The sequence below is a fragment of the Chiloscyllium plagiosum genome, chromosome 17 (assembly GCF_004010195.1).
Source record: "Chiloscyllium plagiosum isolate BGI_BamShark_2017 chromosome 17, ASM401019v2, whole genome shotgun sequence".
NCBI classification, from domain to species: domain Eukaryota; kingdom Metazoa; phylum Chordata; class Chondrichthyes; order Orectolobiformes; family Hemiscylliidae; genus Chiloscyllium; species Chiloscyllium plagiosum.
The window spans coordinates 26,210,580-26,227,291 of NC_057726.1; the positions used below are offsets into that span (position 1 = coordinate 26,210,580).

Consider the following 16,712-nt stretch of genomic DNA (forward strand, 5'->3'; position numbering starts at 1 on the left):
GCCCGAAACGTCGATTTCGCTGCTCCTTGGATGCTGCCTGAATTGCTGTGCTCTTCCAGCACCACTAATCCAGAATCTGGTTTCCAGCATCTGCAGTCATTGTTTTTACCACAAACAAAGGTTTTGCTATTGTAAAATCATCTGAATATTCTCTTTAACGCATTTGCTTGATGGTAGTTACATAGCAAAACTGAACTCTTATGTATCCAAATTCTTGTTACTTTGACAAAGACACCCAGAAAGAGAAATTAGAATTCTGGCATGAAAACATCTTGTAAATTTGTTGGGATAATTATTTCTAGCAATTGAGGAAATGTTTTTAGACTTTATTATAAAGTGACAATGCTGTTACAGCATGTCAGGATGCTTTCCATTCTGTTTTGTCTGTGTCAATTCTCTAAAAGAGTAATTCATTTATTGCCATGCTCTGCATTCTCCATGTAATTTGAACAAGTTTTGCTTTTTTAGATAATAATACAATTCCCTCTTGAAATTCTCCATTTACTCTGCCTCCACTATACTCATAGTTTTCACATTCCAGCTCATAACTAGTCACTATGGGACATTAATTCTCATAATGTTGTCATTGCTTGCTTTGCCAATTACCTTAAACCCATTTGTTCTCGATTCTTCCCCTAGTAGTCTACATCTTCTCCCTATCTGCTCTGTCCAGGCCCGTCATGATTTTGAATACCTCTATCAAATTTCCACTGCACATTCTCTTCTTCAAGGAAAGAGGCCCAACTTGTATAATCAGTCTGGGTCTTGGCTGTGTGATCCACCTGACATCTGTCATAAGTACACTGTGCCTTCTTTATCATAATGCTGTCTCTTTCAACAGCTAGGAAGCTCTGGATTTTCTATCCTTCCTTCCATTTTCATGGGAATATATCTTGTCAAACCTGAACTGACTTCTTTAGAGATAGTCCATTATTCAGTTACCATCTTACCTGTCAGATTTTGAGACCAACTTACCTGGTACAGATCCATTCTAATGTAATTGCCTTTTCCCTAATTAATTATTTTTACGCCAATATTTTCTTTGTCCTTTTCCATAATCAACCAAAATCTTATGATACTATGATCACTGTCCTCAATATGTGGGAACCATTGTGGCAACAACATCCTTAATTAGATTCTCTATTTTTCGTTAATATAAATAGGGTACAAATTGAAAAACTTAAAGCTGAAAATGCTCAGAATAAACAGAGTCACGAAAGTGCAGTCACAGAAGGACTCAAGCACCAGCAATCAATTTGCAAGTTGGAGATGGAAGTCAACACCAGCAAAGAGCAGATTAAAATGCTACAAATGCAGGTGGGTGAATAATGAGTTGAATTTTGCTGACTGTGGAGTCAGAATTAGATTTGGGTGGGGCTTGATAAGTAGCAGAAAAACTCCTTCAGGACAGCCCTTCAATGGTGTCTGACCTCCCCCAAACTGTCCCAACTCCATACGACTTACCCAGTAGGTGGTTATCATGGAAACTGGTAGTCCAGTCTATTGTGGCAGGCAGGTAGACAATGAATTAAGGCCCCAATCAAGTGCTCTGTTCCCCTGTGATCTGGCATTGCATGGGACCCCACTGCAAATTTGTGGGAGTGAACAGTCACCTAGAAGTTAGCAGGTTAGAATTATCAGCTACATCAGGGAGCTACGGTGACAACAAGGACTCAGATATGGCTAGAAGGGTCAAGACTCCATTCTGAGCCGGGAGTACCTTGTCAGCTTTTCACCACTGAAGAAGAAGTCTATGTGAACCCTTCCATTTTGCAGTACTCCCTTAGTCACCTTTTCCAGTAGAACTCACCTCTCCCAGTGGTGTTGCATTCTGGATATTTTGCTGAGGACCCTTACATTCTGCTCATCATTCCATTAGTTCACTCTATCTTTTGGTCAATGAACTGGTAGGTATTCCATTAGATGACCACCTCATATAAAGTTGTCCCAGTGGACTTGCTAAGCCCATTGTTAGTACCATCCTGACAGTGAAACTTCAGGAACCATTGCTTAAACTATATGATCCACATTCATTGTTCATTTAGGGATAGCAGTCAAGTTCCAGTGACATGAAAAGGACGACATGGGCACTACTGAAGCAGAGAAGCAAACTCGGAAGCTGTCTGAAATGGAAGTGTCTCAGAAGCCTCCTAAAAAGTTAAAATTTTAAAAAGCCGGCAGTATGGGGTAGAAACATTCCTGAATGGGTTTGGGTTACAGCCGTGGCTCAGACAAATGTGGCTCATTTGTAGGGCCAGTGAGGACGGGGGCAGAGGGTAATGTATCCAAATTTGGTGATGATACATAAATAGATGGGTGAACATGTTGTGATTAGGACATAAGGAATCTGTAAGGGGATATAGATAGGTTGATTGAGGAGTCAAACACTTGACAAATGTGATTTAGGAAAGCATGAGGTTGTGCTCTTTAGGGATAAGAATCAAAAGCGGATTAGTTAAATGGAGAGCAATGCCAAAAAGTTCAAAGCAGAGGGATCTGAGTGTTCTTGTGCATGACACATGAAAAGTTATCATGCAGATGTAGCAAATAGTTAAGAAGGCAAACAGAATTTTGGCCTTTATTTTTGGGGGGGTGGGGTTGAAGCTTGAAAACAGGGAAGTTTTGTTACAATTGTACGGCATGTTGATGAGGCTGCTCTCAGGTACTCTGTGCAATTTTGGCCCTATATTTAAAACGAAGTACAGCATACTGGCATTGGAAGCTGTTAAAAAAACATTCACAAGGCTGATTCCTGGTATGAATGTGTCAAAAATGGCTAAATAGGTTAGGCATTTATTTATTCAAAGTTAGAAGAACGTACACAGACATTGAAACATACAAGATTCTGAGAGGGCTTGTCAATATAGATATTGAGAAGATACTTCCAGTAGTGGAAATCACAAACTAGGAACACAGTTACAGAAAATGGAAAGCCATTTCAAACTGAGAGGCAAAGGTGTTTCTTCTCCCTCAAGAGTAGTGAATGCCTAGAATTTCCTACCCCAGAGAATTGTGAAGGCTAGATCACTGGAAGTATTTAAAGATGAGGTAGATAGATATTTAAAATATCAGGGAGTTGATGACTCTGCTGAGCTGGCATCAGAGAGGAGTTGAGGACTGGGACAGATCAGCCGTGATCTTGTTGAATAATGAGCCAGGGTTTCGGGGGCCAAATGACTTACTCTTGCTCCTATCTCTTATGTTCTTATATTTGTTAATAATTTGGTCCAGGGTACAGAAGGATTCACTTATTTATAATTTTCTGGATTAGTGGTGCTGTAAGAGCACAGCAGGTCAGGCAGCATCCGAGGAGCAGTAAAATCGACGTTTCGGGCAAAAGCCCTTCATCAGGAATCTGGTTTCCAACATCTGCAGTCATTGTTTCTACCTTATTTATAATTTTGCCTGTTTTTAGATTCATCAAAAGGAAGGTGAGAGCAACAGACTTCGAGAAGAATTAAAATCGGAACAAACGAGACAAGATGAGTTACAAAGACAGTCTCAGAAACTGAAAGAACAAGTAGGAGAGCTCAAAAGAGAAACTGATGAATTGAATGACAAATTTAAAGAAAGTACCCAGTTGGTAAGTGGATGGTATTAAAATGTGAACATATTTTATGAGCGTAGTATATAAATATGAATAGTCAGATAACTAGTAACAAGGATTTTATAACAGATCATTTGAATCTGCAAATATTTACAAATTAAGAACTCTGATCATTTTTGAGAAATTTCATCATACTCATTTCATTAGCTTCGAACAATACAGTAGCTTCAACAGAAGGAAAGGCATTTGTCTCCCATGATTTGTATACCTCTGAAAATTATTATTGGATCTCCAATAGAATAGGGATTTCTGAACAATTTGATGAGATTGTCAGAGTGTGCTTTGACACCTTGGCACTTCTGAAATGTGATTTGGATGTATTTGATACACAGCTGCAACTAGGAATGCTTACAATTCAGTGCACGATGAACACTGATGCTCTTTCTCTGCAGCAAGACAATACACAGTCAACAAAACTAATATGTGATTATTAGGGCTCATATTGCAATGGCAGTGTTCACCCGACACAAGCTGGAGCACAGAGATCCAAATAGCCAGTATCTGAGCAGTAGATATTCCTCCTATTGGATGAGATAGAAGCAGTCATGAATGGAAGAAACCAAGGCAGCTGCAGAAAAGAAAAGTCTAAATTGTTTGAAAACTACTGGGAAGATGTCAGAGACAACAAAAAACTGCAGATGCTGGAATCCACAGTAGGCAGGCAAGAGGATGGAAGAACACAGCAAGCCAGGCAGCAGCAAGAGGTAGAGAAATCGACGTTTTGGGTGTAACCATTCTTCAGGACTGAGAATGGGTGTAGGGGGAGCTGGGGGCAAGGTGATGATGTGGGGATATGTGAAGACAGGTAGAGGTTGGTCAATGGGAGGAATTAATCCGATTGATGGAAGGAGGGTCTGCAAAGGGAGTCAAGGGATGTGAAGGGAGGTTATTTGAAATTGGAGAATTCCAATTGGAGTTTCCTGATGAAGGGCTTTTGCCCAAAACTTAAATTTTCCTGCTCCTCAGATGCTACCTGACCTGCTGTGCTTTTCCAGCACCACTCTAATCTAGGCTCTGATTTCCAGCATCTGCAGTCCTGACTTTTGCCTTGGAGAACTCAATATTGAGTCCTCCGGGCTGTAGGCTGCCCAGGCGAAAGATGAGGTATTGTTCCTCCAATTTGCGGTTTAGTTTGTTGTGGCATTGGTGGAGGCCAAGGATTGTTATGTCAGAAAGGGATTGGGAAGGGAAATTAAAATGAGCAGTGACTGGGAGGTCTGGTTGGCCCCTGCGGGCCCAGCTGAACTGTTCCCTAAGTTTACATTTGGTCTCCCCGACATAGAGAAGACCATATCAAGAGCACTTGATGCAGTAAACAAGGTTGGAAGAGAAACAGGTGGACCTCTGTCTCCCCTGGAAGAGCAATTTTGGACCCTGGATGGAGGTGAGGGATGTGGTTTACCGGCAGATTTTGCATCTTTTCTGGTTGCAGGGGAAGGTACTTGGGGATCGGGGAAGTTGGTGGGGAGAGTGACGCAATCCACGGACAGTTGAAGGGAACTGTCCTTGTGGAAGGGGTAGAGCGGTGGGAAGGGGAAGATTTTCTTGGTGGTGGGGTCTAGTTGGAGTAGGCAGAAGTGTTTAAGGATGATGCGTTGGATGTGGAGACTGGTGGGATGTTAGGTGAGGACAAAAAGGACTCTGTCTTTATTGTGTTTGGTTTTGAGCAGTGCAGTGGGGAATGAAGGTGGTGCAATGGAGGGCTGTATGGATGACAGAGAAAGGAAAAGCATGTTGTTTGAAATAGGTGGACATCTGGGGTGCTTGGAAGTGGAATGTCTCCTCGTCCAAGCAGATGCATCGGAGGCGGAGGAATTGGAGAACGGGATGGGGTTCTTGCAGGATACTGTAGGTGGGAGGGAGTGTAATCCAGGTACTTATGGGAGTCTGTGGGTTTGTAGTAAACATCCACCTGGAGACCGTGGCCAGAGATGGAAATGAAGAGGTCAAGAAAGAAAAGGGAGGTGTCTGATATGGACCAAGTGAATTTGAGGGTGGGGTGGAAGTTGTGCTGAATTCGATGAATTCCCCAAGTTCAGCCTGGTGCAGAATGTTGGGGGACTGTGTGGGTACTGAAGAGGGACTGTTTGACAGAGCCAACAAAGAGGCAGGCATAGCTGGGACCCATTCGGGTGCCCATGGCCACTCCCTGGAATTGTGAGAAATGGCAGGAGTATAAGGAAAAGTTGTTGAAGGTGAGGAATAGTTCAACGAGGCGGAAGAGTGAATTGGTGGAGGGGCATTGGATGGGTCTACTGGAGAGGAAAAAGCGCCCTCTGGTGTAAGTACACACAGTGCTGTTCGGAAGGACTTCAACCCAACAACAGTGTAGGACCAACAATGTAGTTAAAAATCAGGATATGTGCTTGGATGGGAATTTGCAGGTGATAGTGTTCATGTGTATCTGTGACTTTTCACCTTCTGACTGGTAGAGGTCATTGGAATGGACGTTTAGTTCTGATGAACAGTCACCAAACTCAAAACATTAACTCTGTTATCTCCCCACAGATGATGCCAGACCTGCTGAGTTTCCTCCAGCAATTTCTGTTTTTGTTTTGGAAGTGCTATCACAAAATAATGTAATTAAGTCACGGAAAGCTAGCATGCAAGTGCAGCAAGCTATTCGGAAGGCTCATTGAATGTCAACCTTAATCACAAGAGGAATTGAGTACAGGAATGCAGAAGTCTTGCTTCACCTGTTGGGAGCTAGGTTCATTAGCACCTGGAGTGCTGAGGTTTGGTCTCCTTATCTCAGAAAAGGTATTTTGGCCACAATGGGAGTGTAATGAAGATTTAATAGTCCTGTTGCCAGAGTGACAGGCTGCCAATGAAAAGAGATTGGGCAAACTGGATCTATATTCTCTCAAATTTCAAAGAATAAGAGGTGATCGCATTGAAATCGACAAAATACTTGAAGCAATTGAATGTGGGCATGGTTCAGTAATTGACAAACAGGGCGCACAATTTAAAAATATGGGGGATGCATAAGAGACATTTCTTTTGCTTGGATGGTAATGAATCTTGGGAATTTTCTACCCCAGAGGACTGTGGAAGCACAGTCTTTAGCATAATTAAAGTTATGGGAATAGTGAGGGAGAAGACATTGAAGTTTTCAATTGGCCATAATTGTATTGAATGGCAGTGCAGACTCAATGGACCGAATGGCTTATCATTCCTTCTTTGCTAAAATTTCCCTCTTGCTACAACCACTGTGTTCTGGTAATTTGTTTCTGGTCAGTGCTAACATCCAGGATGTTAATGGTAGATGATAATACTGATACATTCCTGGGTACTATTAAGTGCTATGGGAAGATGGCTATATTCTCTTTTTGGAGATTATCATTGCTTGGCTGTTATGTGGCATGAATGTTACTTGCCACTTACAAGCCCAAGTCTGAATGTTGTCAAAGTTTCTGCATATTGGAACAGACTGCTGCCACATCTGAGCAGTTGTAGGTTGTGCTGAACAATGTACAATCATCAGCAAACATCCCCACTTCTAATCTTGTGATGGAAGAAAGGTCATTGATGAAGCAGTTGAGCATATTTGGCCAAGGACACTGCTCTGAGGAACTATTGCAGCAATATTCTGGAACGGAGGTGAATGACCTTGAACAACCACAATCATCTTCCTTTGTGTTAGGTATGACTCTAACAAGTGAAAATATTTTTCTTTTTCCATTGTTACTTAGTGATCTCAATTTTACTTGAGCTTCCTGCTGCCACACTCTGCCATATGTTGCCTCATCAGCAAGGCCAATCGTTTCACCTCACCCTCTTTAAATTAACTCTTTTGTCCATGTTTAGATCAACAGTGTGGTCTAGAGCTAAATGGCCTTGGCAAAATCCAAACTAAACATTGGTGAAAAGGTTCTTGCTGAACTAGTGCTGCTTAATAGCTCTTATAAGAATTATAGTAAAATAACATAGAATATCTAAAACTAGGGGGCATGCATTTAAGGTGAGGGGGGCAAGTTCAATGGAGATGTGAAGAGCAATATTTTTACACAGCAAGTGGCAGGAGTGTGAAATGCGCTGCAGATATGATAGGGGCGCTTAAGGGACTTTTATGTAAGCACATGAATATGTGAGGAAAGGAGGGATATAGACCAAGGGCAGGCCGAAGGGATTAGTTTAATTTGGCGTCATGTTCAGCACAACATCGTGGGCTGAAGGACCCATTCCTGTACTGTATGGTTCTATGTTCTGTGTTCTAATCGCAGAAGGGTTACAGTATAAAATGGGCCTTTTGGACCTTTATGTCCACACCAGCTCTTCAAATGAGCTTCAGGACTTAGAGCCATTGTCCCACTTTGTCCCCAAACCATTGCACATTGGATAACTATTTAAATAGAAACAATGCTGTCATGAATGCCTCAATTAGACCTGTCTCCCGCATATTTCCAAGCATTGAAATCCAGAACCAAACCACTTGTTGTGTGAAAAGTTTTTTTCTTACCTCTCATTTGCTTGTTCTTGACCCTCCTCTTATCTTTCTCTGTCCTAGGAAAGCAGACCCAACCTCTCAAATCCATCTAAATAACTGAAGTTTCCCATGCCTGGAAACATTCCTGTAAATTCTCTTCTGTCCACTGTCCAATGTAATCACATTCTTCCTGTAGTGTAGTGCCCATAATTATACACAATACTGTAGGTGAAGTCTAACACTTCTTATACACTCAAGTTCCATTCTTACACCACTAAAGTCAACTCTCCTCCCGTTGATTTTTCCTACTCTGGGTTGACCATTGTCCTTTTCCAACATCAACCTAAACCTCACAAGACACTGATCATTGTCTCCTAAATGTTCTCCACTTACAATGGAGCAATTTTCTACCTTGGTGGGTAGATGCCAGTGTTGATCCTCCCTCTCGGCTCATAAGCCTCATCCCTGATGAAGGGCTCTTGCCCAAAACATTGATTCTCCTGCTTCGCGGATACTGCCTGACCTGTGCTTTTCCAGCACCATACTCTCGACTCTGATCTCCAGCATCTACAGTTCTCATTTTCTCCTGGTTGATTTTAACTTTACTGTGAAGCCTCTTCCAAGGATACCTACCTTGAAGAAATTCTCCTCCTCTGTCTACAAGGATCTAGTGAGTCTCTGTCACTGCACCCCCAGGTCATCTCCTACCTATCGCACTCTCAGTTACCTTACCCCCAGCCCCTCCCATTTATCTCTCTACCCCTCAACTCACAAGCCTCATTCCTGATGAAGGGCTTTTGCCTGAAACATCGATTCTCCTGCTCCTCTGATGCTGCCTGACCCCTATGTGCTTTTCCAGCACCACACTCTCGACTTTGATCCTAATGTGTGTCTATCTAATAGTTGCTATTCCAGTTCTTGCTACGTAGCTATGCCTCACTCACAGTCGGGATGATTGCAAAACGTGATTATGCTTTTTAATTCAGAAGGGGATTTTTTTAACCAATAATGCATATTTTATTGTGCTGTAATTATCTTCCAACAAATTAAACACTTCCAATCTGAAAGACCATAAAAGATGAGTGGGGAAAGAAGAGGGCTATGAGATGGCTTTGGAAGGAGGCGGATGCTGAGAAAGGAGTGATGGAGAGAAGGGGGCTGCAGAAGGAAGTGGCGGTGGAGGACCTACAGAAGAGGCATGTGGAGAAGGAGCATACAAGATTGGTGTCAGGAGAAAAGGAGTCTACAAGAACACAGTGGGGTGGGGGGGCAGAAACTTGGTGGGGAAGAGGGAGGGGAGTTTTAAACCTGTCAACATATGAATACATAGCTAACTGTGATTCAAGACATATTTAAATCACTGAGGTAGTGCATTCGTTGGAGCCTCTGGTTTAAGGCTGTATTAGTTCAGAAGCTGCTATATTTGGAAAATAATGTATTGCATCCTTCTGCAGAGAAAACTCTATATTAATCATGTAAATCTGAGACTGAGATGCTGTAAGAAAGTTTGTGGTTCGAGCTTTGTCCATAGGCAATGGAAATGTAATAGCTGTGACATTATCAGTCTGTGGAAGATGATGGCACTTTGTAAGCCGAAGTTTGTGCCAGTTATTTTAAAAAATAACTTCTGTTGCTAACTTATTGCTGTTGTCTTATACCAATTTAAATATTGTGGTATCTAGGAAATGAACGATTTTCTTAGGTGTTGAGGTTTTAAGTTTAATGGAGAGTTGATTGTTCTTGAAAACATTTAATCAATTTCTCTAATTCTGTTTCTGAATGAGTCGAAATACCTCATACATCAATAAAGGTCAATGTGGGGTACTGTTGGCATAGTAGTATTATCCTTGGCTATTAATCCAGTAACTCAGTTAATGTTCTGGGAAGCCAAGTTTGAATTCTGTCACGGTAGATGGTGGAATTTGAATTCAATAAAAATATCTGAAATTAAGAATCTAGCGAAGACCATAAAACCACTGCCAGTTGTCAGTAAATCCCTTCTGTCTTTCAAGAAAAAAAATCTGTCATCCTCCATGTGACTCCACAGCTACAGCAATACAGTTGACTCTCAATTGACCTCTGAAATGGACTAGCGAGCCTCTCAGTTATATCAATCGCTATGGTGTCCGTCGCAACAGAGATATGAAACTGTGCCTCGACCTAGGCACAGAAAACGATAATGGCAGAAACAGCCCTGTCAACCCTGCAAAGTCCTCCTCACGAACATTTGGGGCTAGTACCTCAACTGGGAGAGCTGTCTCACATAATAGTTCATTAACAGCCTGACAGTGTCATACTCATGGAATCATACCTTCCAGACAGTGTCCCAGACACCACCATCGCCATCCTTGGATATGTCCTGTCCCACTGACAGGGCAGACCCAATAGAGGTAGCAGCACAATTGTATACAGTTGGGATAAAGTTGCCCTTTGAGTCCTAAACATTGACAAGAAACCCCTGATGTACTATGTCATCAGACTGAACAGGCAAGGAAACTTCCTGCCGCTTACCACGTACTTCGTCCTTCAGATGACAAATCAATACTCCTCAATGTTGAACAACACTTGGAAGAAGCACTGAGGGGCAATATGTACTCTGGGTGGGGATTTCAGTGTCCACCATCAAGAGTTGTTTGGGAGCTGCACTATTGACCGAAATGGCTGGGTCCAAAAAGACATTTGTGCTAGACCGGAGCTACAGCAGGTGATGAGGGAATCAGCTTGTGGGAAAAGCATGCTTAACCTCATCCTCACCAATCTGCCTGCTGCAAATGTATCTGTCCTTGACAGTATCGCACGATCATTGTGGAGTCGAAGTCCTGCTTTCACATTGAGAATACCCTCCATCGAGTTGTGTGGCACCATCACCATGCTAAATGGAGCAGACTTCAAACAGATCTAGCAACTCAAGTTGGGCATCCATAAGATGTTGTGGGCCATCAACAGCAGCAGAATTGTACTCCAAGAAATCTGCAACTTGATTACCCCCCACTCAGCAATTACAATTAAGACAAGGGATCAACCCTGGTTCAATGGAGAGTACTGAAGGGTATTTCGGGAGCAGCACCAGGCTTACCTAAAATGAGGTGTCAACCTGACAAAGCTACCAGACAGGACTACTTGCCAAACAGCATAAGCAGCAAGTGATATATAGAACTAAGTGATCACACCCGATGGATCAGACCTATGTTCTGCAGTCCTGCCACATCCAGTAGTAGAAAATGAAATATTTAACTGGAGGAAAGCCTCCTCAAATATCCCTGTCCTTAATTTTGGAAGAGTCCAGCAAAAGATGAGGTTGAAACATTCACAACAATCTTCAGCCATTAGTATCAAGTGGATGATCTGTCTCTGCATCCTATAGTGGTTCCCAGAATCACAGATGCCAGTGTTCACCTAATTCAATTCACGCCACATGACATCAAGAAACAAGCACTGGATACTGACAACATTTTGGCAATTGTACTGAAAACTTAAACCATAGATATAGGAACAGAATTCTACCATTCATCCCATCCAGTCTGCACCACTATTCAATACGACCAATACATTTTTTGTGCTCCAAAACATGCTGCACGTCTAACCAAGTTGTTCCGGTACAGGTTCTGCACTACATTCTGCCTGACAGTATGTGTCTGCTAATAAAAAGCAAGACATATCCAACCCAGCCAATTTCCATTCAATCAGTCTACACTCGATCATCAGTGAAGTGATGGAAGATGTCATCAACAAGCAGCTATCAAGCAGCACCTGAGGAGCACTGCCCTGCTCACTGACACTCAGTATAAGTTCTGCCAGTGCCACTCAGCTTCTGACTTCATTACAACCTTAGTTCAAACATGGACAAAAGAGCTGAGTTCTGGAGATGAGGTGAGAGTAACAGCCCCAAGGCTGCATTTGACTGTATGCAACATCAATGAACTTTAGCAAAAGTGGAATCAGTGGGTATCGGGACAAATGCTTCATTGTTTGGACTCATACCTAATACAGAGGAAGATGATTGTGGTTGATGGGGGTCAGTAGGAGTTCCTCAGTGTAGTGTCATAGGCCCAAACATCTTCAACTGCTTCATCAATGACCTTTCCTCCATCATAAGGTCAGAAGTGGGGATGTTTGCCGATGATTGCACAAGGTTCAGCACTACACACAACTCCTCAGATTCTGAAGCAGTTCATTTTCAAATGCAACAACATCTGGACAATATCCAGGCTTGGGCTGATAAGTGAAAAATAACATTTGCATCACACAATGCCAGGCAAATGTCCGTCTCTAATAAGAGACAATCTAACCATCTCCCTTTGACACCATCCAGGACAAAGCAGCATGCTTGATTGGCACCACATCCATGAACATCTGCTCTCTCCTCCACCGATGCTCAATAGCAGCAATGTGTATTATCTACAAGATTTACTACAGAAATTCACCAACGATTCTTAAATAGCATCTTCCAAACTCACAACCACTTCCATCTAGAAGGACAAGAGCAACAGATACATGGGAACCATGATACTAGTTTCCTTTAGGGAAGGAAACTGCTAACCTTGTCTGATCCGGCCTACATGTGACTCCAGATTCACAGCAATGTGGTTGACACTTAACTGTCCTCTGGGATGGGTAATAAATGCTGGCCTAGCCAGTGAAGCCCTCATCCCACGTATGAATAAAAAAAACACCTTGCAAGTTCCCTTCCAAGCCTCAGCATCCTAATTTGGATGCACAGTCTGTTCTGCTATAATATGTGTTTCTTCAGCACAAATTAGCTTTAACATAATTGAAGAATTTTAGACCATTATTTGTAGTATGCAAACATTCCTTAACTGTATTGGCTATAACGTGATTCTGACCCCATTAGTTTAAATGGCGCGGCTACTACATGATTTTCTTATCATGCGAGATCACGCAAGAATGGAACTATTGCATTATATCAGAACTGACTATATATCATCATTCCTCTGCTGTAGCTGGGTCAAAATCCTGGAATTCCTTCCCTAAAGGCATTGTGGGTCGACCTACAAAACGACTGCAGCAGTTCAAGAGGAAGGCTCACAACCATCTTCTGAAGGGCAATTAGGAACCAGCAATAAATGAAACCAAAAGAGAAAATGCTGGAAAATCTCAGCAGGTCTGGCAGCATCTGTAAGGAGAGAAAAGAGCTGACATTTCGAGTCTAACTAACCCTTTGTCAAAGCTTGACAAAGGGTCAGTTAGACTCAAAACGTCAGCTCTTTTCTCTCCTTACAGATGCTGCTAGACCTGCTGAGATTTTCCAGCATCTTCTCTTTTGGTTTCAGATTCCAGCATCCGCACTTATTTGCTTTTAACCAGCAATAAATGCTGGCCTGGCCAGCGACGCCCACATCCCATGAGAGAATTTTTAAAAATGGTATTATTGCCACATGACTGCATCTCCTAATAAATTATGAGAATGAAAATGTATCTCACAACAACCAAAAGGTAACTTCCAAAAATCAGAAAAATAGTCCTCAGGAAATTCTCACAAAGAATGCTCAAAACTATTCTTTGACCCCGATTGACATTTGAGAGATTGCAATGATAAAGGGCTTCATTTATTAACGTGCAAAATGGTTAACTCCATTACATTTGCACTCATGTTCTGTTCGATGCTTGACAAATCCTGTAATAACTGCAAAAATAACAGAACTCAGGCAATGTTCTTCTTTTAAGTTCAAATTTGAGATCAAATCTCAAGAGCTATGCACCTGAACAAAGATGTGAGCTAACCCTAGAATGCACATATTCTATTGCCTTTCACTTCCTCCACAGGTACAGCTATCCAATCCTCATTTTGTATATCACTCAGTGGATGTCCCTACATCCCATGATCTAAATTCCCTGAGGTAATAGTTCCCATGCTGGTGGTTAGATCGGAAGGAATGCTGTGATATGATATCTTTTAAGTCAATGCAACCAATTAATGTTATGCTTCTGTTTACATAACTCCCATTTACATGCAAACTTTCAACATCATATGCCATCGTACTTGAGCACTGGCTTGTGAGACAGCATATGACTGTTGAGAAAGAACACCAAGGAAATTATACTTGTTCTTTACTGTAGCCTGTAATTTTGCCTTTGTTGCTCGATCTATCCCATGTGGCTCAGCAGTCGTGAAAATCTCAACTTCAAATGCATTCAAGCAATTTGATACGTTGCGCTTCAATGCTCTGACTGCTCTCTTTTGTTAAGTGATTATCAGGGTGACAAGGTAATAGCAGAGCTGAAGGGTTTTTCAAGTGTCAGAAGTGCAAATAATTGTTACCCTGCAACTTATCATAAGGAATCATAATGTGCATATTTATTGTGCAGTAATATTTAGATGGAACAGTTTTTGGGATGAAAAGATCCAAAGATGTGCATAGAAATAGTGATACTGTTGTGTCGTGTGTCCTGCTGCAGAATGGGCATAGATAGTTATGGTTAAAACATTGCATCGTGGCATACTTTGTAGCGTACATAATTTACCTACCTACTTAGGACAAAGTAATACTGTGCTCACTTATATTACTTGATCTGGTGAGATACCTGAATATTTTCCTTACTTGCAGTTGTGTCTTTCATGTGAGTGAGACAGGGCTGATATCCAATACATTTATTCCCTTTGCGTTATTCTTGTAAACAGACCCATCTACTATGTCTTGCTTCTTTCACTACCACATCTACAGGTGCATCAGTGAATAATACTGCTTTGCTAGGCGTCTGCTTTCTTCTGATTACACAGACATTTCTTCCTCGAAAAAAGATCCTCCTGATTAAATAGCTGCTGAAAGTCTTCAAATCCCTAATGAAGTGCCAGCTTCCAATGAAAATACACAATACAAACGAGGATCTTACTATAAATATTTAACTAGGCCTGATCCTGAAAAGTTTGGTGAGATTAGATCGTTTCCATTCACAGTTCAATTCCATTCTATGTCTCCCTTCACTTTCTATGAACTTCCCAGAAAATTCATAATTCTAAGTATTTGTATTAATGATTGTGATGAGGTAACACCTATTTATCGAGAGACATTTATTTACATCTATTACTTTGATATTGATAACTGCTTAGTATTACCATAGCTGTTAGTGTGCACCGTGTTCCCTCAATATCAAAAACATTTTGGAGCAGATTGCTGAAGGTTAAACAAATAGATGAAAAAATCACTAATGAAAACTTTTGGCCTTCAAACATATGCTTCCCTTGAGATAGGCGTAAATTTAACTGATATAATGAATACTTTACTCTGTAGAATAGGTCTGAATATATTTTAGAATGCTTATAAAATGAAACAATTTAACTCCTTCAGTTGTTAAACCTAACATTTTTAAAATGGCATTCATGTATACTTGGCTAAATTTATCCCGAATTATTTTATATTCTGCAGATAACGAATACATTAGCTTTTGAGTCAATGCCCTACCCATGTGATTATACTACATCATCACTATCGATCTAAACACACAATTTCTGATAGTCTGTTTAAAAGCATCACTGCAGTCCTATTTCATGAAGCAAAGAATGATCATAAGTTGTGATGTAGCATTTCACACTGGTGCTTTCTGCAATTTATGTTAACCTCCAACATCACAAAAATGAGAGATAAATTTTGATTTTGTTATACACCTAGATGCCTAATTATTGCTCAAAGACTGAATAGAGTTTGGTCTTGCTAAAGGTGATCTTTGATGGGATTACTTTCTTTCCTATTTAAAATAATAGATTTGTATTGACTGCAATATTATCATGAATGTTTGCTGGTTATTCAGAAAATTTACCTTCATGCACCAAACATTACATTTCAAATTCATCCAACTCTGTTATCTCTGTTTGAAGTATGACTGTTCTTGCACATAACCCAAACTAATTCTGATTTTAAAAATAAATTGTACTTAAGAGATGACTCAACAGCCAATTTTCCCCATTTGCTTATCTTAGTAAAGCTTTATGCAACCTTGAATTGAGTTTCAAAATCTGACTTATTCCCTTTGTACAGTTCTAGTGTTTGACTTAGTTAAAATTTTAGGTAAACTTTCAGAAAAGTCGATAATCATTAGTCCTTTTGGGCAAAAATTTGGCACATGAATTTAACATGGATTAGTGTGAGGTTATCCATTTTCGTCGGAAGAACAAAAAGGCAACTTTTTATCCAAATGAAAAGAATCTTCAAAGTGCTTCAGTTTAGAGGGATCCTGGTCTCCTTGTGCATGAATCACAGAAAGCTAGTATACAGGTATAGCAGGTAGTAAGGAAGGCAAATGGAATTTGAGATTGAGCAGTTTAGGCCTATACTCACTGTACTTTAGAAGAATGAGTAGAGATCCAAGTTAGGTATATAAAATGCTAAAGACAATTGACAAAATGGATGTGAAGCAGATATCTTCCCTTGTGGGGCAATGTTGAATGAAAGGTTATAGTTTTTGTCTTAAGGGTGCAAATTTAAAACAGAGTTTTAAATTTATTCAGCCTGGAGCCCAGTTACAAGTGGAGTTCCGCAGGGATCAGTTCTGGATCATCTGCTGTTTGTAATTTTTATTAATGACTTGGAAGAGGGAGTCGAAGGGTGGGTCAGTAAATTTGCAGATGATACGAAGATTGGTGGAGTTGTGGATAGTGAGGAGGGCTGTTGTCGGCTGCAAAGAGACTTAGATATGATGCAGAGCTGGGCTGAAGAGTGGCAG

General features: G+C 41.0%; 1 protein-coding gene across 6 annotated transcripts in view; it reads left to right on the forward strand.

Moving 5' to 3' along the window:
- Nucleotides 1-16,712, forward strand: part of LOC122558290 (polyamine-modulated factor 1-binding protein 1) — a 488,574-nt gene that overhangs the window by 359,635 nt on the left and 112,227 nt on the right. For all 6 annotated transcript variants that reach the window (XM_043706693.1, XM_043706694.1, XM_043706696.1 and 3 more), the window contains 2 exons: nucleotides 1,164-1,317; nucleotides 3,416-3,583. In XM_043706693.1, coding sequence (XP_043562628.1) covers nucleotides 1,164-1,317; nucleotides 3,416-3,583 — 322 coding nt within the window. The remainder of the gene's footprint in view (nucleotides 1-1,163; nucleotides 1,318-3,415; nucleotides 3,584-16,712) is intronic.